Below are 23,930 nucleotides of genomic sequence, written 5' to 3'. Positions count from 1 at the left end.
TACCTCTGGCCACGACTTGGACCACTGTGCTTAGCAGGATCCTCGGTCTAGGCCCCTCCTAGCCCAACGTGTGCCACTGCTCAGGCCCCGTAGGGCCCTTCTAAATCCAAGGACATCCAGAGAAATGTGCCCTGCTTCCACACCAGGGCCCAGGAAGAGATGATGTTTAGCGTTCTCTGCCGTGAGCCACTACGTTCCCCAACCACCCAGGATCTTCCAGATTCCTTGTGGGTACCAATTCCTCAAGGGCAGACAGGGTGAGATACAGCCAGACAGAGAAACTAGGGCTCTGTGGGGTGTTCAGGAAGATTAGAATTAGAGACCAGGAAGAAGGGAGGTAAGTCCCAAGGCTGGACACGAGAACCGAGCCAGGTACAGCTGGAGTCATAGAAGTGTCGCTATTAAATTGCCAAGTCGGAGCTCTGGGCGGTACAGAGGTACCCTTGCCCTTAGGTCAAGTGAGGACCAGCCTTTGCACGGGAACCAGCAGTAGTCTGCCTACTTCTGGAGGCAGGGCAGGTGCGCTGGCAGCCCAAGGACCCTTATCTGCAAAGCTGTTTGAGGACTCAGGACAAGAAATAGACAACCTCAGCTCATTATAAAGTCAGATCAGTGATTCTGGAACAACTACTTGGAAGGCAGGCTTGCCCTTGGACAAGGCTAGAGTTCCCCTGGGCTTATCTCTGGCATCCGAGGATCCACTATGATTGACTCCTAAGTTAACTAAGGAAGGAAACCGATGCCACTGAGGCTCTGCTTTCCCTCTAGTCACCTGTCTGTACCTCCTGCATCCCTTCCTGAGCAGCTGTCTCAGGACAACGTCTGTCTGAGAAATCAAACCCGATAGAGGGTGCACAGGTGGGTGGGTTTGGGCCGCCACAGACCTAAGACGTGGCTGGTGACCTTCCATCTTGAACCTGCCACACTGGTCCTGTGAGCATGTGGTGTTCCCCAAGGCTGAAGGGAGCAGTGGATCCTTGAAGGATAAGGGCCTGGGGGAAACCTAGTCCAAATGCCTTGCTGTGCAGATGGGGGACTGGGGCCTGAGGGGACTTTACCAAGACCCTCAAAGAGTCAGTGGCAGAACTGGGGCTGAAACCCAAGAGCCAGGCCTTTCTGACGCCCCAGCCTCTGGCCTTTCCCTCAGCAGCCCAAGAACAGACCCACTTCTCCTGCAGTTAAGTATCAAAGGAAGAGTTGGACACTATGTGAAAGGGAAGGAGAAGTGGTTAGCACAGGATGAGGGTGTTGAGAGAAGCAGCAAACGGGAGGAGGAGGCTTTCCTGGCAGAGCTGGAGCAGCAGGGGCCCCGCCCGCGGGAGGTGCACCTGGGGCTGAGAAGACAGATGTGCTCTGAGGCCCTTCCCTCCCCACACCCCCCCACTCCCACATCTGGTTGCCCATAGATACAAAAAGAAGCTTGGTGGGGGGGACACAGGGGACACAGATGCGGAGGCATGACAAGACAGTGGTACAGGGAGGAGAAGAGTCAAAAGAAGGCTTTGGGGTGGGAGTGGGGGGGTGGGGGATGGGGTGGAGATGAGCTCAGTGAAAACACAGAATGGCCTGGAAGAATGGGGGGACACAGTGGGGGATGGTCAGTGGGTGGGAAGCAAACACAGCGTGGTCTGGAGAGGCAGAGCATGAAGCTGGGAAAGGGAGGGAGAGGTGAGGAGGGAGGAAAACATGGGTGGTTGGTTGGGGGGGGCTGGAGTCTCTCGATGAGCTTAAGTTGGGGAGGGGGTGATGGAGGGTGGGGTTGGGTGAGGGAGGAGGATGGCCGGGAGTGGAGGAGAAGCTTAAGTTGAGGTGGTGCTGGGATGTGAGCCTGGGATGGATGGTGGGGTGATGACAAATGAGCTGGGGTGGGTGAATGGCTGGGTGGGTGGGGACAGGCCCCATGCAGTACCTCCTGCTTATGCCTCGGCGTGGTTTCCTGCTCCGGCTAGCGGGACGTGGGAGGAGGAAAAGGAACCAGCAGGGTCAGTAGAGCAAATGGATTAGAGATACCGCGACTGGCCTGGTCCAGCAGGTAGCCCAGAGCACTCTGGGAAGCTGGGTGGGCCACCAGCAGGGCAGTGAGGTCGTCAGAAGGTACGGGGCGTGAAGCAGGGAGCCCAGGAAGGCGAAGAAGGGGGCGGGAGGCCTGGAGGCAAAGCGGCCCATCACACTCGGCAGATGGGACGTGGGGTTCTGGAGAGTCATGCTTCTTGCTGTCAGTGTGTGTTCAGGGGCTTGTGCTCCCAAGGTGGGGGTGCATGATGGAAACCCAGCACACCCGTGTGTGCACATGCCCGTGTGCGTGCGCACGTTGTCTGCACGTCTGGGGGCATAACCCTATGGGCGAGGGGGTACACGTCTGTGAGTGAACACCTGCGAGTCTCAGGCCACGCGGGCCTGCCTGAGCGTGCGCACAGGTTGGTGGGAAATGGGGGCGGGCGGCAGGAACTTGAACCTCACCCTTGTGGCCTGCAGGGACATCCTATCATGGGTGAGAGGGGGCTGTGCAGATCCAGATCACAGGCAAAAGGGCAAATTAGAAGTGAGCAAGAGGAGGCCAGAGTCCACCAGGAAGGGTACAGGGTGGGCAGCGTGCCCCACCCCCACCCGCGGATTCCAGGTATTGAGCACGGCCCACGAGCAAGGCCCTGTCCGTGGTGCGCCGCACAGCAAGGGTGCCCGGCCACCGCTGAGGGCACCTGAAGGTCAAGGCTGAGCCTAGACCCAGGATCAGCCTCCTGACGCCCAGGTCAGAGGGTACGAGAAAGCAGGGCTCGTACCTTTAACTCCTTGATCTTGGTGGGCGTCCTGACCTCTCCCTCCTCAGCCTCTGACCGCCGCCCCCCAGACTCGCCATCCTCCTCCCGCTTGTCACTGTCAGGTCCTGCGTCGTGGTTCTCACTGACCGAGGCTGGGCGAGAGAACTCTGCTGAAGTGGGCAGAGACGGCCGGGCGGCCATGTGAGTCACCTCCCAGGCACAGGGAACAGGAGCCAACCCACCGCCCGCCCAACCATGCCTGGTGTAGAGTAGATACCACCACAGCCTCAACACGCTGGGGATAAGGAGCCAGTGCCCAGAGGAGTGGCGTGGCCTTCCCCAGGTCACTCAGGGGGTGAGAGCCAGAGCTACCTCCAGCGCCAGGCCCTCCCCTGATTTCTACAGCACTGGAGCCTGGGTTCAAATCTCAAATCCATCTCTTCTTGGCTGTGTGATCTTGGGTAAGTTATACAACCTCTCTGGGCCTCAGTTTCCTCATCTACAAACAGTACCTAATTAAGACAACTGGGAGGAGGAACAGAGAAGCTAATGTGTCTCAGAGAAGCGGCTGGCTCAGAGTGAGCCCATTCGATCAGTGTTGGCTCACAAATGTTTTTGTTGTGGTGGTCGTAGCAGATACTCACTTGACCGTTATTTAACAAGACACAGATACTGTGAGATTAGCTTTTATTAGTGAAAGTTAAAGTCCTGAGGTTTGCACATGATTTACCTTCTTTTTAAATTAGGGAGAAGTCAAGGGGATCCCTGCACTAACATCTTCCTCACTCACTGGCATTCCAAAGTCCTTTTCTGAACAGGAAAGAAAGGGATGGAATTATAGACTTTATATCAGACACTGGGCAAAACCCAGACTATGCCCAGGGCTTGTGTCTCAGTGGAAAAAATGGCTGGAAAATACTGCATTAAAATCATCAAAGCACAGATTATCCTCAGGATGGGCACAGATTTTTTTTAAAGAATAATTATCCCTTTTATTCATATATGTCACTTGACAAACTGCCCATTTATGCACATTATTTCATTAGATCCACATGTGTTGATGGCTAGGATGGGAATTACTATCCCCACTTTACAGAGGATAAATTGAGACCTTGAAAGGAGAAAGGTCTCACTGGTAACCTTTCAGTGAATCAGGACAGGGACCCAGGCCTCCTGGCTTAGAGTCCGGGCTTCCTAGATAATGAACTTCACCAGTTCTGGGCCAACCTTTGCTGCCCTGAACAATCTGGGTTTCATTCAGCCCCCAGCATGGTAATGGGAGCTGCAGGGGAGGACAGAAGGACAGCACAGCCCTCTTTGCCCTTTGCTTAAATCTCAGCTCTCAGCACTGTACCTACTCAAGGAGAATAGGGAGCTTCCTGAGCCCCAAATGGACCCTTGCAAAACTGCATGTCCTCCGAACACGGCCAGGGAGTCCTGGGGCGGGACTCACCTCCATACTACTGGAAACATATCAGACTCTCCTGATCCCCTGGCAAACTCCTAAGCATCCTTCAAGACCCTAGCCCAACCCTGTCTCCACAGGGCTGCTCTGTATTCTGTACACACTTCTCCCACCAGCTGAATCATGTTGAACGCTGACAAACCTACTATTCTGTGAGCTCCTCAAAAGAAAGGGCCATACTTATACTAAAAACCGTACCCAGGACCTAACACAAGGCCTGGCACACATCTAACACTAAGAAAATATTTGTTGTCTTGCCTGGAGGCCAGCCCCAATATGTTCTGGGAGCATCTGCTGGTCCCCCACCAAAGTCCCCATCTCCTACCTTCAAGCTACCCCCTACAAACCTAAAAGCAATAATAATTTATTAGTGGTCCTACAATTTATTAAGGTCCTACTATGTGCCATGAACTGTTTTGGGTGTGGTAGAGGTATTACTTGTTCAGTTCTCCCTATAACACAATGAAGTAGGTATTATTCATTTTGCAGAAGAAGAAATAGGCCCAGGGGAGTTAAGCTGCTCAAGGCCTCCCATGCTTTCATTCAAATATTTATGGACCACCTCCTGCATCCGTGGAGCAACTGGTGAGTATCAAGGCTGAGGCCTAACTCTGCCTAACTCCCAATGCCCCATGTGGCCTCTGACCCTCTCCTATAACCTTGTGAGCATATCCTGGGAGAGTTCTGGGCCCTAAAGGGTGCCGATTTAGTAGGATTAGGTAAAGGCCTGGGACTTCTCATGTTTACAAGCTCACAGCTGGTTCTGATGCCACATTTTGAGAAGCCCAGGTCTGCTTGATACAGGGCAATGTATGGCCAATTCTCATTAATAGTCAGGGCACCTATCAACTCAAGAGAAACGGGGGCAGTGGAGACTAACATGCAGTTAGATGTCAATCAGCCCAGAGCCCAGTGGAACCAAAAAAATGATTGGGAACAACTCCTTCGCCTCCAGTAAGGCATCACCAGCTCCACACTGCAGTTACAATATACCATTCCAGAATGGTGACAGGCTGTGAACTGCTGAGCTTCTCGGGAAGGGGGCCCAGAAAACCATATGGCTGGACCTGGGACCCCAAAAGGCCGCGACTCAGGGAAGTTGTGAGAAGCCCAGAGTGTCAGTGTCACATTCCAGCAGAAGTGGTACCATAGGCTAGACTAACCCACGGAGAGTCCCCAGATGCAGCAGTGCTCTGGGGCCACCATGCCTGGTGCAAATCAGCTGTGATGTGTTTACCGCCTCCACTGCTCATTCTACAGGACCCGGCATGCTCCCATCCCCCTCGACACGCCACTCTCCCCGCCACCTCCAGCGTGGGACATACCTCCGTCAAGGCTGCGGGACATGGTGTACCGTTTGCTGGAGGAACGCTCAAAGAAGGGCGCTGGCCGGTCGATGAGGGCGCTGGCCTGGCGGGTCTGTGCCTGGGTCCTCCCACTATACCGAAATTTGGAGCCCATCACCAGGAAGCCCTTGGGTGGGGGCTCAGGGGACACCAGCCTGCAGGGGAGGGATGGAGGCAAGGAGAGAGGATCAGATGCGCAACGCCAGGCCTAAGGCTGGACTACAGCTGGCCTTCCGTCCCGCTGTCCCACCACCTACGACAACCCTAAGTGGTCCAGAAGGTGAGAGACTTGGGGAAAGAGGAGGAGGAGGGCTTTCCTAGAGTCCCTACTAACTCCTACTGACAAAACACAGCCGTTACCCACATCCACTCACAGCCTCAGCCTCAGCCCCTGTTACCACACCCCAGGGGCAGGCTCACCGGAAGAACGTATGGTGCTCAATGCAGACCTTCCACAGTCTCTTGGCCGACCGGTGATTTGGGAGCTTAAAGCCAATCGTGCTCTCAAACTGCTCATACTGCAAAACCAGGGAGGGTGGGTCAGAAGCAAGGCCTGGGCCCACTCTCACCACCAGTCCATCCTTTCTGAACCTCTTTCTCAGGCTTGTATGACTCTGGCCTGTTTGTTCATTTATTCATTCATTTAATCAATCACCTGGATTAAGCCCTTACTCTGTGACAGATCCAGAGCTAAGCAACAGAGACACCAGGGTGACCAAGACAGAAGATTCTTGGCGGTGGGGGGGAGGGGGATGATAAATGGGTAAACAAGCTCATCTCAGATACTGATAAGGGCACAAAGGAATGGATAGAGATGCGCCATGTGACAGGGAATGCCTGCGCAGGCGCCAGGCGCGCTACTTTAGAAAGGGTGATCAGGGAACGCCCTCTACACAGGGGATCTCTGAGCAGAGAACTGGAGGATGGGAAAGGAACCAAAGCTATGTGAGAAGGTGGGGCAGAGGATTTCAGGTGGAGGGAACAACAAATGCAAAGGGCTCGGGCAGGAAAGAGTTTGCTTATTCAAGGATCTCAGAGAAGGGTGAAGGGGCTGGAGTGCCCGTGGGCGTGGGCGTGGGGCAGCGGGGCAGAGGCACGTGGGAGAGGCAGGTGGCCAGAGAGAGTTAGGACTTGAGTCCAAGAGCTAAGGAGAGCTCTCAGAAGGTTCAAGTGAGGAGTGGGAGTGGGGTGGGTTTGACATGAACTGATGCAAGGGACTTTTAAGCTCTCTCCAGCAGCTATGAGGAAAATGGCCTGGAGTGGCAGTGGAGGCCGGGGGACCAGTGAGAAGGACAGTGTAGGGATGGAGGAGAGAGACGGTGGCTGGTGCAGTGGACAGAGGGACAGAAGCAGACGGGGTCGCATTTATTCTAGAGGTAGAAGCAAGCGGACTTTGTGATGGGCGGGATGTCGAGGGTGGGCATGTTCATGTTTGCATGTGTGTGTAGTCGTGTGTCTGTGTGTATCTTCGTATGAGTACCACATGTAAGCAAATCAGGGACATGGACATAACATCCCCTGATCTGTATAACCTGAATATATGTGTTTTTCTTTATGCGTATACTCCCGTGTGTGTGTGTGTGTGTGTGTGTGTGTGTGTGTGTGTGTGTGTGTGTGCAGGCACATACCTAAAGTGCAAAGTCTATGTAGAGAGCCCCAGCAAAAGAAGACTGTCTCCCCACCCAGCACCCAGCACCTCCATCCATGTATCCTGGGTAGGAAAAAAACCCAGGCCCAGCTGCCGGGGTCCCCTCCATTTTAGCTGATCCTGGTGAAGAAGGGATTTCCAAGGCAGGCTCACCTCCCCAGGCCGAATCTTGATGTAGAAGTTACTCCTCTTGTAGGAGATCTTGAGAATCTTGGGCCAGGCAAAGCGGTTGATCCTCAGCCGGTCCCGGTAGATGAGCAGGCCGTTGGCACAGACTCCTAACATGATGTCGATGCCCTCGGAGTCCTGTGTGAGGAGGGACCGTGGAATGACCCCGAAACCCCATTCTGAGCTCTGCTTGTAATGAGCCCTCAGGAGCAGGGTTTGAGCATCCCTGCTGGAGCCCCACTGACTAATCCCTCACAGAGCCATTTGTTCATTCATTTTGTCCTTTATTCACCCACTCACTTGTTCAATCATTTTCTCTATCAATCACTCAATCATTCATTCACCCAGCAAACAGTCAGGGGTACCTATGCATACTAGGTCACATGCTATATGCTCAGGATACAGAAATAAGTTAAGGCCTATGTCTTTCCCTCATGAAGCTCTCAATCTAGCGGTGGCACAGACAGATTCATAAATAAATATAATACAAGGAGAAATTAATAAGGGTCATGGGGAAATAAAGGGTTATGGAAGGTCAAGTTATGAGAAATGAGAAGAGAAAAGGCTTCAGGTTGGAGGTAGCACAGAGTCCGGCACACCAAGCCCTCCAGAAGACCCTGGTAGTTCCTCAGAAGCATCCCCCAGAACCTAGGGGAACCCTGGCACCCAGCAATACCTTGGCATGGTGCAGGTCTACTCCGTACATAGAAAGCTTCTTGGCGTTCTCCAGGAAGTGGATTTCCGCTTCTCCTGGGGTCATGCCCCTAAGGGAAAGAAAGTGATCGCTGGTGGCCGGTGGAAGGACCAAGGCCTGAGTCCTGCCAGCCGAAGATGACCGTGAGCAGAACCTGTGATTCCAGGAAGGCAAGCATTCTGGAGCAGGAGTGTGGCTGGGCCTCCCCGGTCCCTCACCTCTGCTCTCAGTGCCGGACAGTGCACCCCTAGCCCCCGCTTCAGTCCACTGAACTCTCATCTCCTGCCAAAGCTCAGGTCCAGCCTTATTTTCTCCAGGAAGCGTTCAAGGCCTCAGCTGGGAGTCCAGATTTTTGCCTCATTCTGCCACTGGATTAAATGGGGGCCATAAATTCTGTTTCTTCACGACAGTGAAACCACTGCGGATGACACTGCTTATCGTTATCACCCGGGGCTCCTAACTTATTACCCATAAAGGCTACTTTTCGCAGAATTTTGTATCAGAAACCACTTAATCGTCCTTGAGGAAAGGAGGAATCTCTCTCCTTTCTGAAAAGAAGAGTTACGTAATTCATCAAGTTCCTTCTTGGCTTTGGCTGCCAGGAAACTGTACACTCTCACAGCATTTACTGAGTAACATGTATTGAGTACTACATGCTGGTTACTGTTCCAAGCACTTCACATGTATTAATTCATTTGAATCCTCATAACAGGACTATAAGGTAGATATCGCTATCCCCACTTTATAGATGAGGAAACTATGGCACAGAGAGGTTGAATAACTTGCCTAAGGGCACACAGCTATTAAGTAGCAAAGTCAGGATTTGAATCCAGACAATGTGGCTCCATGGTTCACGTTCCCAGCCACTTCGTTTACATCTGTCTCATAGCCTCAGTTTCCTGTGCTCTGTCTACCTCGGGGAGCTTTTGTGCAGAATACCTGGACACTGGAAGTCCATCTGCTTTATGTCAAAAGAGCTGTTACAGCTGAAGGGATGGCCGTTAGGATTTCTCCAGCCCATATTGATCTGAACTTCCCCCTCTGAATTATTAGGACTCTTGCGAATCCCTAACACACCTTGCTGCCTGCAACAGGGATGACAAAGAACCCAGGCAGACACTGCTAACCGGCTGCACGGTTTCAGTATCCTGCTCAACACAATACAACAGCAGCCATTACTAGCCAATCAGAGTTGGTGTGCAAGTCTCTGAGAGACACATTTGCCACCCAGACCTCGTGTCCCATCACACCCCAGCAGGCTTTCTTCCCCACGTCCATGATCCCTCCACCTCTGGACCTGGGCATCTCTCCAGATGGCCTCTCTCCCCAGGACGCAACCCTCCTCATTCCCTCCATCCTTATTAGCAATGTGATAATATCACCATACCCCCTCCCACATGCATAGCACTTTACAGTTTACAACGCACTTCCACGTCATTTATCACATTGGGTTCCCCTGACAAGCCTGGACTTAGAGTCCAAAGTACTTCCAGCTTAAAAGGATCATTTAGTTCCAAGGGTCCCCCCAGGGCGCGGGTATCACCCTCACGGCAGGGATTTGGAAATGGGGGATGCATTTTGGTTGTTACAATGACTGAGGGGGTGTTATGGGCATTTAATGCCTGGGGCCCAGGGATGCCACACATCCTGCACGGTGAATTCTCCTGCCCCGAATACCAGTAGCTGAGAAACACTGATAATCTAAGTCCTTATTAGTCCTTATACGGGTAACAAATGGGGCTGATGGGTTAAACACCCAGCCCATAATCACACAACCAGTTAACTATCTTCTAACTCCTGGCACAAGCTGCTTTCCACTGCACAATCAACTACCCAACCCCTCAAATCACAGAGCAACAGTAATAGCCACCATGCAGTGTGTCTCTAATATGCACCATTTAGCCCCTCCAGGACCCTACAGCATAGGTTTTATTAGCGCCCCCATTAAACAAATGAGGAAACTAAAGCACAGGCAAGTGAAATGACCAGCCCGAGACCCTCCGGTTAGAAACAGACAAAGCCAAAAGGTGAACCAGACGGTCTGGCTTTAGAATGTAAACTTTTGAACTTTATGCCCGGAGGCATCAGGACACTTACCCAGGGACACACAATCATTATTATCATCTCCAATTGGCAGTTAAAGAGACCGATTCTCAGAGGCCAAGGACAGGGAATTACCATACCAGTACAAGAGCTTAAGAACCTGAAGTTCCAAGCAGTCATTTAAGGTCACATAGCAAGTTACCATCATTCCCATCTGATGAGATGATGTGCTCTCAGACACACCTCACGTCAACGGCAGAGCCAGGTGGGGTACTTACAGCATACGATCTGGTGGCCTAGCCAGGAAGGTTCTGGCCAACAGGGCAAGGAGCAAGGGGAGGCCTGGGCGGAGGCCCTCTCACCTGTACGTCTTGTGCAACTCCATGATCCTTTCTTCCAGCTCCCGGGTCTGGTTAGGGGCGAAGCGGAGCTCGCTGACATAGTTGCCCACATGTTCCTCAGCGTCATAGTCACCCAGCTCAGCCTGCACGGCATAGGAGCCCAGCAGGGCATGCGTGACGAAGGAGCAGGGCAGGCGGCCTGTGATGATGTCCGCCCGCAGCTGCAGGCACAGGTAGTATCTGGACATAGGGGAGAGCTGGCGTGGGCACGGGGGCCACTCCCTCCCTAGACTCCCCCAAGCACAGCTGCCCACCGATCCATCAGCACCAACTGATCAACGCTCAACGCAGCAGAAGAGAAATGTTCCCAGACGCTGGCATGTCGTGTGTTAATACTTTGGGTGTATCCTAGAAGATGGTTATGTAACATTTCGTGCAACGTTAAGCATTTTTGTTCATTTCTAAGTTTGAAGGATTTTTCCTACTATAGGAACATTTTCGATTTCTAACTCATTTTCAAGCTAAATTAGGACTGCTTTGCTGGTTTAACCATTTTTTAAAAATGTGATGTATTTTTAATTATACTATTAATATACTCTTATTGTGGGAAAAATGTAAACTTTAGAGATAATTCTAAATTTCCTCTTGATACCCATTCTCAGTCCTAACTCCCTCCCCCAGAGGTCACTCCTGTTATCCCTGTGGTGTTTAGACCTTTTTCCTCCATGGACATATAGAAATGCATGTGGTTTTCACATGATCATCTCCATGGATGTAGAAAAAGCATTTGATAAAATTCAACATCAATTCATGATAAAAACTCTTATGAAACTGCGTATAGAGGGAACATATCTCAACATAATAAAAGCCACTTATGGCAAACCCATAGCCAATATAATACTCAACAGTGAAAGCTGAAAGCCTTCTCTCTAAAATCTGGAACAAGACAAGGATACCCACTCTCATCACTTCTATTCAACATAGTATTTCAAGTCCTTGCTACAGCAATCAGTCAGGAAAAAGAAATAAAAGGTATCCAAATTGGTAGGGAAGAGGTAACACTGTCATTATACGCAGAAGACATGATACTACATATAGAAAGCCCTAGAGACGCCACACAAAAACTGCTAGAACTGACAAATGAATTCAGCAAGACAGCAGGATACAAGGCTAACATACAGAAATTGGCTGCATTTCTTTACACTTAACAATAAAATATCAGAAAGGAAATGTAAAAAAAAAAATCCCTTTTATTTATTTTTTTAATCTATGGTTTTTATTTTTAATTTCTGAATGCATCCAAGTGCTTCAAAATTATTAAAACTGAAACATTATACAGCAAGAAAAAAAAAGACTTCTCTCTTGCCACCATGGAACAAGTTACCAATCCTCTACATGCAGAAGCTCCATTATTGCTGAAAAACTCCCTTTTAAAATAACATCAAAAATAAAATAAAATACTTAGGAATAAACCTGACCAAGGAGGTAAAAGACTTATATGCTGAGAACTATAAAACATTAATAAAGGAAACTGAAGATGATTCAAAGAAATGGAAAGATATCCCATGCTCTTGGATTGGAAGAATCAACATTGTTAAAATGGCCATACTACCCAAAACAATCTACAGATTTAATGCAATCCCTATCAAACTACCCATGACATTTTTCACAGAACTAGAATAAATAATCCTAAAATTTATATGGAACCATAAAAGACCCAGAATTGCCAAAGTAATCCTGAGGAAAAAGAACAAAGCAGGAGGGACTTCCCTGGTGGGGCAGTGGTTAAGAATCCACCTGCCAGTGCAGGGGACATGGGTTAGAGCCCTGGTCTGGGGAGATCCCACCTGCTGCGGAGCAACTAAGCCCATGCGCCACAACTACTGAGCCTACACTCTACAGCCCATGAGCCACAACTACTGAAGCCCGCCCGTGCTCTGCAACAAGAGAAGACACTGCAATGGGAAGCCCGCACAGTGCAATGAAGACTCAATGCAGCCAAAAATAAATAAAAAAAAAAAATTTTTTTTAAAAAGGAACAAAGCAGGAGGCATAACCCTCCCAGATTTCAGACAATACTACAAAGCTACAGTAATCAAAACAGCATGATATTGGCACAAAAACAGACATATGGATCAATGGAACAGAATAGAGAGCCCAGAAATACACCCACACACCTATGGTCAATTAATCTTCGACAAAGGAGGCAAGAATATACAATGGGGAAAAGACAGTCTCTTCAGCAAGTGGTGCTGGGAAAGTTGGACAGCTGCATGTAAACCAATGAAGTTAGAACACACCCTCACACCATACACAAAAATAAACTCAAAATGGCTTAAAGACTTAAATACAAGACAGGTCACCACAAAATTTCTAGAAGTGAACATAGCAAAACATTCTGACATAAATCGTACCAACATTTTCTTAGGTCAGTCTCCCAAGGCAATAGAAATAAAATCAAAAGTAAACAAATGGAACCTAAACAAACTTACAAGCTTTTGCACAGCAAAGGAAACCATAAACAAAACAAAAAGACTACCTACGGACTGGGAGAAAATATTTGCAAATGATGTAACCAACAAGGGCTTAATTTCCAAAATACACAAACAGTTCGTACAACTCAATAACCAAAAAAACAAAACAACCCAATCAAAAAATGGGCAGAAGACCTAAATAGACATTTCTCCAAAATGACATATAGACGGCAAATAGGCACATGAAAAGATGCTCATCATCGGTAAATATTAGAGAAATGCAAATCAATACTACAATGAGGTACCACCTCACACCGGTCAGAATGGCCATCGTTAAAAAGTCTACAAATAACAAGTGCTGGAGAGGGTGTGGCAGAAAGGGAACGCTCCTACACTGTTGGTGGGAATGTAAATTGGTGCAGCCACTATGGAAAACAGTACGGAAGTTCCTCAAAAAACTAAAAATACAGTTGCCATATGATCCAGCAATCCCACTCCTGGGCATATATCCAGAAAAAAACTGTAATTAGAAAAGATACATGCACCCCTAGGTTCACAGCAGCACTACTTACATTAGCCAAGACATGGAAGCACTCTAAATGTCCATCGACAGACGAGTGGATAAAGAAGATGTGGTACATATATACAATGGAATATTGCTCAGCCATAAAAAGAATGAAATATTGCCATTTACAGCAACATGGATGCAACTAGAGATTATCACACTAAGTGAAGTAAATCAGAAACAGAAAGACAAATACCACATGATATCACTTACATGTGGAATCTAAAATATGACACAAATGAACTTATCTATGAAACAGAAACAGACTCACAGACATAGAAAACAGATTTGCGGTTGCCAAAGGGGAGAGGGGGCGGGGGAGGGATGGAATGGGAGTTTGGAATCAGCAGTTGCAAACTATTATATATAGAATGGATAAACAACAAGGTCCTACTGTATAGCACAGGGAACAATACTCAATATCCTATAATAAACCATAATGGAAAAGAATATGAAAATGAATATGTATATATGTATATATAACTGAATCATTTTCTGTACAGCAGAAATTAACACAACATTGTAAATCAACTATACTTCAATAAAATAAATTTTTTAAAATGCATGTAGTTTTGGTTCATGGGTGTTTTTACCATGTAAATGTTATCAGATGCTATATCTGACCACACAGCTTGCTTTTTCACTCCCAACTATGTGCCTTAGAGCCCTTCCCATGTCAGCACACGTGACCCCTTCATTCATTTTAACTTCTGCACCATATTCCACTGTCTGGACTAACCTGTTTGCCAATGTTTTCTCAAAACTTTTTTATTTGGCTCCAGCTCTAAATGAATTGTCCAAATTGGTTTAAAAGAAACATTTCCAACCACTAGGCCATGATTTTTTTTATAACTTTCATGCACACTTGGATGATTACAACTTTTAGAACCATTTCAAAGCACTTTTTATTGCTTTTTAAGTTACTGTGTAATTCTTTTTAATATTCCAGTTCATGCTCAGCCTACAATACCTCCTTGCCCACTTTGCTATGTTTCACCATTTTTTTTTTCCAATGACTTGTTTCTTTTCCTTTTAAGTGGCTTTTACTTAGTATAGTTTTTACTGCTCCACGACATTATTTTGCAGTCAGAACTGAAGCTCTGGCCAAAAGTACAATACATGTGGCCTCAGTGTGTGTGCTCAGAGCCACGGCAGAGGCTCAGAGCCAGCAGCTGCTCAAACATTACAGGCATCGAGTGTGGGCTTATAAGCATATCATTCAAAAGTCTCCAAATTCAGAAATCATTACCAAGCACACTGATCAGTCTTTCATTTCAGTCACTTTGTCATTCTGACCAGTTTATTTGGGTTCTAAATATTTTTGACTAAGTCAGCTGCTACTACCACCCCATCCTCTGAGGCCAGCCACACCGGGCAGGGCTAACTTCCTTCCTGGTGTCCCTAGAGGCCCAATGTCCAGGGACCAGCACAAAGAGGAGAGGCACCAGTGGGCAAGACCAGGGGATGGGGGCTGTATTGGTCTAAAGCTCTCAGCCCTTTCCGGAATGAAGTTTAGACCCTGCTGCTGCCACCTTGGCCCCAAGCTGACCTCAGGGATTAGAGCGGGGCTAATGAGGCCAAGGCCTCAGGTCTGATCTATTCCAGGGATATCTGTTTTATCTCCCAAGGCCAGAGTCTGTATCTTGACCTTGGCCCATTGCCTGGCAAATGGCAGAGATTAAGGAGGGACCCAATGGGAGACAGAGGATGGCTTAGTAGCTCCCTCTCCTGCTGTAGGAATAACTCCAAGCCACATCCTATGGTTGGTGGGTGTTTAGGGCCCAGCACAAGGATGACACAGCCCCAGGATATTGTAAAGTAAGACTATCTCTTTGGAAGGGGCTTAGATAAAGAGAAAGGCCCCTCCCTGTTTTGGATTTCAGAGGCAGGATGAGCCCCATGGAAGCTCTCATCCTGAGAGATGCTTTGCACCCCCTTCTAATCGTTAAGCCTTGTTATCTACTGGCACTGAGGCACAAGGCCTGCACCTACAACCCACGTTCACCCCAGCAGCCTGGGCTTGCCTCCCTGGGGTGGTCACATGCCTCATTTGACTCCCGCTCGCCTGCCATGTGCACAGAGTAGCACACAGGACCAAACTCCCACTTGCAAAGGCATCTGTGTTCTAATCCCTCCTATCCCCAAAGTTAAAACCTGGCGGTCCAGCCAGCACATCGGCCTTCAGACATGTCTGCTTTATCCTACCCAGAGATGGCCCACCCCATGCTTTTGAAGAGTTTAAATTAGTTGCCAATATTTAAAAAGTGTGGTTTTTACTCTCAAATCTCTAGCTTCACTCCAACTATCAGGCCTGGTTCCCACATGGCAGTGACGGCCCGAGCAGAATGGCAACTGTTTTAAGCGGCATCTGTCCTCTTGCATTCACACTGAGCCCCACTGTTCCCTGTGACACCTCCCCCTCTGAAGTCAAGGGTCAGTTGCCATCGACCACTCTGTTTGCATCACTTTCTCTTGCACTGAGTTGGCTTCCCTTGTTGATGCTGTCTGCCTGGCCTCAGTAGGTATCTGGGTTTGCACCTGCCATCATGTACCCATATACCACTTTGTGTCTCCCAGGGCTCTGTGTCCATCCCCCTCCACCACCACGCCTCCCCAGCCCTCACCTTGTGATGTCTTCTGTCAGCTGGGCAGGGTCAGGGGGGTAGAACTTGACTGTGAAGGCAAAATTCCAGGGGCTGCCTGAGAGGAGAAGATGGAGGAGAGATCAGAGAGGCCCCATCTCCCCCGTGGGTGGCCCAGATGCACCATGCCATGGGCAATTTTTCAGTCTTCGCATAACAATCATCTTAGGACAATCCAATAAGAGAGGCTGGCACATTATTCCCACTTGACAGATGAGGAGACTGAGGCCCAGATTAACAGACTTGTGAACTAGCAGTGGGAAGGAAGGTAGAAAGAAAGAAAACAATGGTGCATGCCAGACATGCTGTTAATTACTTTACAAACATTGCTTCATTAAACCTCACAACATCCCTGTAAGTAAGTCCTTGATAATGATTATCCCCATTTTGTAAATGAGGACGGTGAGGCCCAGGCAGTAAAGTGGCCAGTCCAAGGTCACAAGCTAGGAAGTGGCAATGCTGAGGTTCAGACCCAGGCCACCTGGATCCAGAGCCCATGCTCTTCCCTCTACACCAAAGTCTGTGCCCCAGGACATCAATGGGAAGATAATTAATCTAGAAAATACCACATTAAACAGGTTTCCTAACTTTGGACTTCTCAGAGCCCTCACTCTGCTACTGTGCATTGCACCTCTTGAAGGGGGACATGCATTCAAGAGTTCCCAGAATCCATTTGACCTGTTGCATCTATTTGTCACAGGGCATCCTTCCAGATTAAAGTTTCTCAGAAAACATGTTGCAAAACTCTGCCCTATATAATGGTGACTCCATCTCAGATGGCAGAATTGGATTATAAACAAGACCCAAAAGCAAATATAATGGGCTAAAAGTAACAAAGAACATTTCACAGGGATAAATGTTAACCTCCACGTTTAGATATGAAAAATCAATGGTACACATTTACAAGGTAGAGAAAAATAAACGCTGCGGTTTCAGCTGGAAACAAGCGCTGCAAACCAAGAAGAGGGATGACCACTTAAGAAGAGGAGGGAGGGAGAAGGCCTTGATGAAAGGCCATAATCCAGAACAATGGTCAGACCACCCCTGGGACATTCTGGGCTCCATGCTCTAAAGGGACCTCTGACAAAGTGAGAAAGAGAGGCCCGTCCAGGGCAGGGCTGTGGACGTGAAGGGCTGGAGGCCATGCCATCACTACCATCCTGTCCCTGCAGGCATCACCATCTTTACCCTACAGCTGTCATGTCTCCAATACTTACTAAGTGCCGGTCGCTTGGCTTGCTAAGAACTTTACACGTGTTTTTGGAATTTAATCTTTATAGTGATCCTGAGGTAGACTTTCCTTTGAATAGATGAAGGTTTTGAGAGGTTAAGTCATTCTCCCAGGATCACCCAGCTAGTCAGCGATAGAAAACAGGTCTAGCCTCTGATCATATGACTCCACAACCTAGGCTCCTGACTGCAGCTGACTCCTTGGAAACAGCAGCCTCAAGGGGACACAATCCCTGTCTCAAGAATAATAACGGGGGAGTTCCCTGGTGGCCTAGCTGTTAGGATTCCGGACTTTCACCGCCATGACCCGGGTTCAATCCCAGGGAGCTGAGATCTCACAAGCCGCACAGCACAGCCAAGAAAAAAAGAGAGCGAGAGAATAATGGTAATAATTAATCATAATAATAATGGCTAATACAAACTGGGTGTTACTATGGGCAGGCACCTTTTAGGTGTTGAACACCTAATAACTCATTTAATCCTCACAACAGCCCTAAAGATAAGGGTTACCCCCACTTTACAGATGATGAGGCACAGAGCAATTAAATAACACGAGAAGCAGTGACGGAGTCAGGATTCAAATCCAGGCAGTCTACTTCCCGCATCTGTCCTTTCAACCATCACACCAGATTGCCTCCTACTATGTGAAGCACCTACTATGTGCTGGCTGTTGTCCACACTCACATCACTGAACCTTCATCCCCACCTAGTGAGGCAGTAATCACTAATCCACGTGCTAGGGAGATGCGGGAATCCAGAGAGGTGGAGGAATTGCCCCCAGTGCCCTAGGTGATGGGCCCTGAGATTTGGGAGGAAATATACCCAACTCTGAAGGCCAGGACATAAGGACTCAGGTGCCACCTTCAGAAGGTTGGAGTTGTCACAAATCAAGAAAGTGGGTAAAAAATTGCTCTGTGGGGGCCCCAGAAGCCAGAACTGGGGTGAGTGGGTGGAGACTGCAGGGGTAGGAAGAGAGGCTGTGGCTTTACTAAATAAAGGAGGAAGCCCTGCTCCTTCATAACCCAAGGGGATCACTTCTTGCCCTGGGGAGGGAGTCGAGACCCAAAGATTCTGTCAGCAGCTTCTCTTTTCTAAGGTCCTGGTCCTTCTCAAACACTCTCAGCCACTGTGTGTGTTCTGATTCTTTCAGGCATGAGAGCCAGGCCTCCCAGCTGGGCTGGGGTTCCTGGGAACAGCATAAAGGCCAGGCCTAGGACCCTGCTGGCCCCAGAGAGGGGGGCTCTGTCCGTGAGCCTGCCTCTACCTCCGACTTACAGGAGGCTGCAGGAAGCATCCCTCAAGCCCCCTCCTGCATAGTCAGCTGGCATCCCTAGGCCCAGCTGCCTGCTGTCACGGCAACAGGCTTGGCTCTAGCTTTCCAGCCAGGGGACCAGGAAGCCCAAGCACAGCCGAGGGGAGGAGCCCCCAGTGGAGGCATCACTGCCTCTAGGCTCCAAGTCCCCACTCACCGCATGCCCCCTGGCTGAGGCCACCTACCTCCCCCTTCTGGCGTTTGAAGGCTGCCCCGCCCCCCTCCCAACATGCCTTTTTCCCTCTGGGCCAGAAAAGACAGGTTTTTGGCTTGCTCATCTGTCTTTGACCCAGGCCCTGAAAAGAGTGCAGGATGGTGCCAGGGGGCCAGGGCTCAAGACCTGGCGTGGCCCATACCTCACTCTGTGATCTTGGGTAAACAACTGCCTCTTTCTGGGCCTCGGTCACCCATCATTAAACACAGGACACATTCACTCCTCTCAGTTGGCAGTGGCCTAGAGTACTGTGGGGACAAGGATTCTGAGCTGAGTCAAAGGTCACTGATCACCGAAGCCTGCACTGGCCCTGGACAGAAGGTGGCTGTTTTGAGGCCATCGGTCTGTCCCCTTGCCCTAGGTGACTCTGCAGGTCCCTTCTAGGGCTGACGTCCTGAAGGCAGCTGTGATCCCTCTGCTAACCTGCTGGGTGACTCCTCTTGTCCAGGCCTCAGGCTCCTCATCTCTAAAACAATACCCTGCCTTCCCCAAGATGTGCCACACACAGCAAACGAACTCACGGGTCCGAACGCACTTCCCAAAGGAGGAGGGATCAGCGCACCTAGGGCCCTCAAGGCCCGGAGCCCCCCCGCCACCTTCCACTACCAGTTCCAACCACAGCAAGCCACTCACTCCGGATCTGCTTCTTGATTTCCTTGGAGGGGTCCAGCCAGTTCTGTAGGAGAAGATAGAGTTCTTTAGAAGGAGATGGAGGAGGGGACTTGGGTAGGGCTAGGAGAGAGAAACGTCCCGAAATGGCCTGCCAACAGCCCCTTAGCTGGGAACGCCCTTCCCTGGCTGAGCTGTCTGGGTCCTTTCCCCTGGGACTGGGAGGTGAGGGAATGAGGCCTGGCTTCACTCAGGGTTTGGGACCCGGGGCCCTGGGCCTGGCAGTGCTTGGAGGCAGCACGGTGAACGGGTAATGCAGCTGCAGTGGGATTGGTGGGAAGAAGGAAACTCGGGCAGGAGTTTCCCAAGGGTGGGGAAGAGGGGCTGGGGGGTGAGTGCCTCAGCTCCCACAGGAAGCCATGCCACGGCTCTCCAGATACCCATCTGGGGCTGACTTGCAGGCCCCCAAGGAAGGGGCACAGGGGAGACAGAGAACTGAGGATGGACAGGGCAGGCTGAACCCTGGAGGCGTGCAGACAGAAGGTACCTAATGAAGATCTGAGGACTGATGGAAGCCATGGGATGTGGCCAGGCCAATGGGGGCCTAAGGGAAGAGACCCCCCACCACCCAGGGCAGGCCTTCCAGTCAGCCCCGCTCCCCAGTCCAGGCACCTTCTGGCTGTCGGCATCACAGAAGGTCAGGCCAAAGTAGTCCTTCTCCAGGAGGTTGAGGTGCTCACAGACCAGGTCAAACAGCACCTGGCCCCGGCCGTGTTTCTGAAGAGAAGAGCAGAGCTGCCATGAGGCCGGAACACACCTCAGCATGGGGCGGGGAGATGCCCCAGGCTCCACCAAGATGACCTGAAAACCTGCAAGAGGTTTCCAGCATCTGGGGAGGATCTCAGCACTCCTGCCACCCACCTGGCTCTGCTCTCCAAGTCCTAAGGAATCCTGGGGGGACACTAATGCCTAGCCCATCAACTGCCTTCTTCCAAGCCCTCCTGGGGCCCTCCTAGAACTCAGACCTGCTTGGGGGAAAGCCAGAGTGGGGTGGGGGAGTGACTGATTTTTCCTTCCTGTACAGTGATTAGGAGAAACAGGCTAAGTTGGACCCAAGGAGCAGAAAACCAAAAGTCTGAGTTTTGAGTGTGAGAGGAAGAGACAAGCCACCTGACATGTGAGGGACATGGGCAGGGGAGGAGGGGAGGGCCTGGGACTCAGGGTCACAGCGTGACTGTCCTCCACTGGCCCCTCCCCTTACACTAAGGGAGCATCACCTCTACCCAGGCAGCAAATGAGGTTCCACAGGGGCTCACAGAGCCTAAATCAGCCTCAGTTGCAAGCAGCACTGTTCAAGCCACCTTCTCCCCCCAACTCCCATCAGCAAGGCGTGGTACCTCTCTGAACACCACCTGGGCCTGAGGATTCAGAAGGACAAAGCCCAGAACCTGGCTGGGTACCCCAAACCCACAGGGGTGAGGATGAGCATCGATAAAGGGATCACGGGGCAGGGGGCGCGTGAAGCAGTCACTACCCAAAGAGGCAGCGCACTCCAGGGAGCGGGTGAGGTCCCTGCAAGGTCTGGCTAGGTCACTGGGGACTGGCACCAGGCCTGAATGTGGGGAGCAGCTGGGAAACCAAGGGATTCCTGAGCCTGGAGGAGAGCTTCAGAGAGAGTGGCCTCGGCCAAACCCTTACACTCTTCTAGGGTAGCTGAAACAGCACCTTGGGGCCACCATGGGCAGGAGGAAAGAGGGAGAAGATATCCCTTTGTTTTGCCCAGGAGTAGGCAAGATGTCCACCCTGCAACCTTTCTATGGAAGAAATAAACATTAAAAAAAAAAACAAAACCCAACCCGGCAAAGAAGACAGAGCCAGCCTCCCAGGTCTCAGAAGTCGGTCCCTTAAGACCAGGGATCGGGGGAGAAAGGGAGGTGGGTCCTGTAACTCTCAGCAGTAAAGCCACCCTCTGGACTCTTCCATACACGTGGATGGGCCAGGAATGGTGCCTGGACCGGGGCAGAACCTCGAAGGGGGCGAGTGAGAGCTTAGAATTCGGGTGGGAGTTCCAGCCTGTACAGGAAAGGGAGATGCTACATGTGGGACCAGGAGGGCTGACCCCAGAGAGAAGGTGTCTGCCCAGCCACCCACTGTGGGCCAGAGCCATGCCACAGGGTGTCTCCACAGCCTGGGGGGGAGGGTCCTTCCAATGGGCCACCTCCCTATGCCTGGGGGATGCCTCACCATGGAAGCCTCGAGTGACCAGTTTGTCCTGGTGCCCTGGATAGGGTACTTCACAGGGAGAAGCCTTCTCCACACCCATTATATAAATGAAAATGATTCTGGTTGAAACCTCAGCGTCTGCTGGGTGAGATGAAAGAGCCCAGGTCCTACCAGGCTACAGATCAGCCCCGAAACGGTGACTCCTTGCCGAGGTACAGCCACCCTGATTCCTGGCACCAGCCCTGTGCCTCGCCTAACACTATCTGCAATGAGAAGAGCCCTCTGCGGGCCTCAGTGCCACCATCTGTGCAAAGGAGGGCTGGCTGGGTCATCTCCCCAGGACGCGGCAGTCGGTCCAGGCCTCCTTGAGGAGTGGATGCCCTCTGGCTTGGCCCAGGCTGAGTGCGCACAGAGGCCTGTCCTGGCTCTGAGGACGGTCGACCAAGGACGGGGCCTGTGGTGCTCCCTACCTCCACCTCACACTCATACTCAGAGGCATCGAGCAGAGTGACTCGGCAGACGGCACTCTTGTATTTCTTGGCAATCTTCTGGGGCGACTTCTGGGCCTTGCTGGGCGTGGTCCTCTCCGACAGGCCATCGGCCTCCCCGAAGTCCTTCTCCTCCATGTCTAGGCTCTACAGGTCCAACCAAGGGAAGGGTTTAGTCAGCGGGCTAGAAACCATAGCTTTGCGTCCAAATGAGATGCAATAAGGATGCAGCTGGAGCTCAGACAGACCCCAAAATGAGAGCCACTGCCCCCTAAGACCCCCCAGGTGACCACGGTCAATGGTGGGTGTGTGCAGGAAGAGAGCCAGAGCTTCTGCGTACAATGGGTGGGCTCATACGAGGGGTCCACTGCTCCCCTGCAGGCGGGAGCTGTCCTATCTGCCGAGAACAGTGCATGAGCGATCAGGACATGGTCTCCTCCTCCTCAGTCTGTCACTGGGTCTAGCATGGGGCTGGGACTGATCTAGTGGAGGGAAGGGAGGTCAGAGCCCTGCCCACTAGTCCTAACTCTGTCACTGACACCCTCAATGACCTTGGCCAAGTCCCTGCCCTCTCTGGTCCAGCTGTGAATTAGGGGAGGTGTGAATTCAATGGCCAGATGAACCCCCAAGTCCTCTCTCTCTTTTTAGGGTGATGAATTTTGCTCTGCAGTCACCCTGGGCTTGCCCCGCTAGAATGGACAGCCTTGGGGGATAGGAAAATAAGGTTGAAAGAACACTGATTTTCAAAATCAGATCTAGATCTGACTTGCACTTCTGTCGCTTTATAGCAATGTGACTTTGGGTAACTCATTCATCCTGCTGAGGCTCTGTTTCCCCAAGTGTAAAATGGGGAAATCAACAGTTACCTTCTTAGGTCTCAGAGAATTAATTATAGAAATGAACACTATGCCCCCTGCACAGTGCTTGGCATGTAATGGGTCAATAATACATCTCAGTTTCCCTGTTGCCTCCCTTCTGGAGGACTGGCTGGGCAGGAAGAGGGATCCCGTGCTCTCAGGCACACACCTGTTCGGCAGGCCGGGCGTCCTGATGGGGTGGATGCTTCTCATTGGAGTTGGCCTCGGGATGGCCGTGGCCTGCGGGGGTCACAGGGGTAGTAGCTGCAGCGGCTGCCTCAGGCTGCTGTGGGGCCTCCTCCTGAGCCTTCTTCACCTCAGAATCTGGGCCTGTCTCTGTTGTCATGGTGACCAGCACGCCTGCATTGGCACAAAGGAGAGAGCACGTGATGGGGGAGAGGGGCAGCAATGGTGCGACAGAACGGTGTGAGGGGCACAGGAACCACACGTGGAGAGAGACAGATGGAGACAAACGGACAAAGAGCCACAGAGAGAAGGAGGAGGGAGGGAGGGAGAGACAGAGGAAGTGAGGATGCGGACAGAGTCATGAGAAGTGAGGGCTCGGTGGCAACAGCCGAGGTCACAGACCCCCACCCACCCTTGTGCCATATAGCTCCTCAGGGACTCCAAGCTCTTGGCCCAGGTCTGGAATCAGGGCCCTTCCTAAGGGCGAGGAGAGTCTCTCCAGGGGGCCCCACTCTGCCAAGAGCACCAGGGACAGTCAGTGAGCACCTCCAGGCAGGCCCTTGGCCAGGCTATTTCTCCCACTACAGCACCTGGCACACGGTAGCCCCTCAATCAATGTGGGATAAATGGAACTCAACCCAAAGAGCCCTGTGCTTTTCAGGCCTT

The 23,930-nt window shown here is 50.9% G+C and overlaps 1 protein-coding gene across 1 annotated transcript in view; it reads right to left on the bottom strand.

Annotated features, from left to right (window-relative positions):
- The window catches only part of EPB41L1 (erythrocyte membrane protein band 4.1 like 1), a gene marked incomplete at its 5' end in the record, with an annotated part of 52,600 nt that extends 29,176 nt beyond the window's left edge, over positions 1-23,424 (bottom strand). Inside the window, 11 exons of the mRNA XM_082856678.1 lie at positions 2,781-2,929; positions 5,550-5,725; positions 5,991-6,088; positions 7,372-7,524; positions 8,063-8,150; positions 10,486-10,704; positions 16,128-16,203; positions 19,535-19,577; positions 20,183-20,287; positions 22,204-22,368; positions 23,248-23,424. Coding sequence (XP_082712804.1) covers positions 2,781-2,929; positions 5,550-5,725; positions 5,991-6,088; positions 7,372-7,524; positions 8,063-8,150; positions 10,486-10,704; positions 16,128-16,203; positions 19,535-19,577; positions 20,183-20,287; positions 22,204-22,368; positions 23,248-23,424 — 1,449 coding nt within the window. The remainder of the gene's footprint in view (positions 1-2,780; positions 2,930-5,549; positions 5,726-5,990; positions 6,089-7,371; positions 7,525-8,062; positions 8,151-10,485; positions 10,705-16,127; positions 16,204-19,534; positions 19,578-20,182; positions 20,288-22,203; positions 22,369-23,247) is intronic.
- Positions 23,425-23,930: the final 506 nt, after the last annotated feature.

This window comes from Leucopleurus acutus (genome assembly GCF_964270905.1).
Source record: "Leucopleurus acutus genome assembly, chromosome: 16".
NCBI lineage: Eukaryota > Metazoa > Chordata > Mammalia > Artiodactyla > Delphinidae > Leucopleurus > Leucopleurus acutus.
The sequence above is the reverse complement of the archived record's forward strand: the minus strand, read 5'-3'. Positions and strand labels throughout refer to the sequence as shown.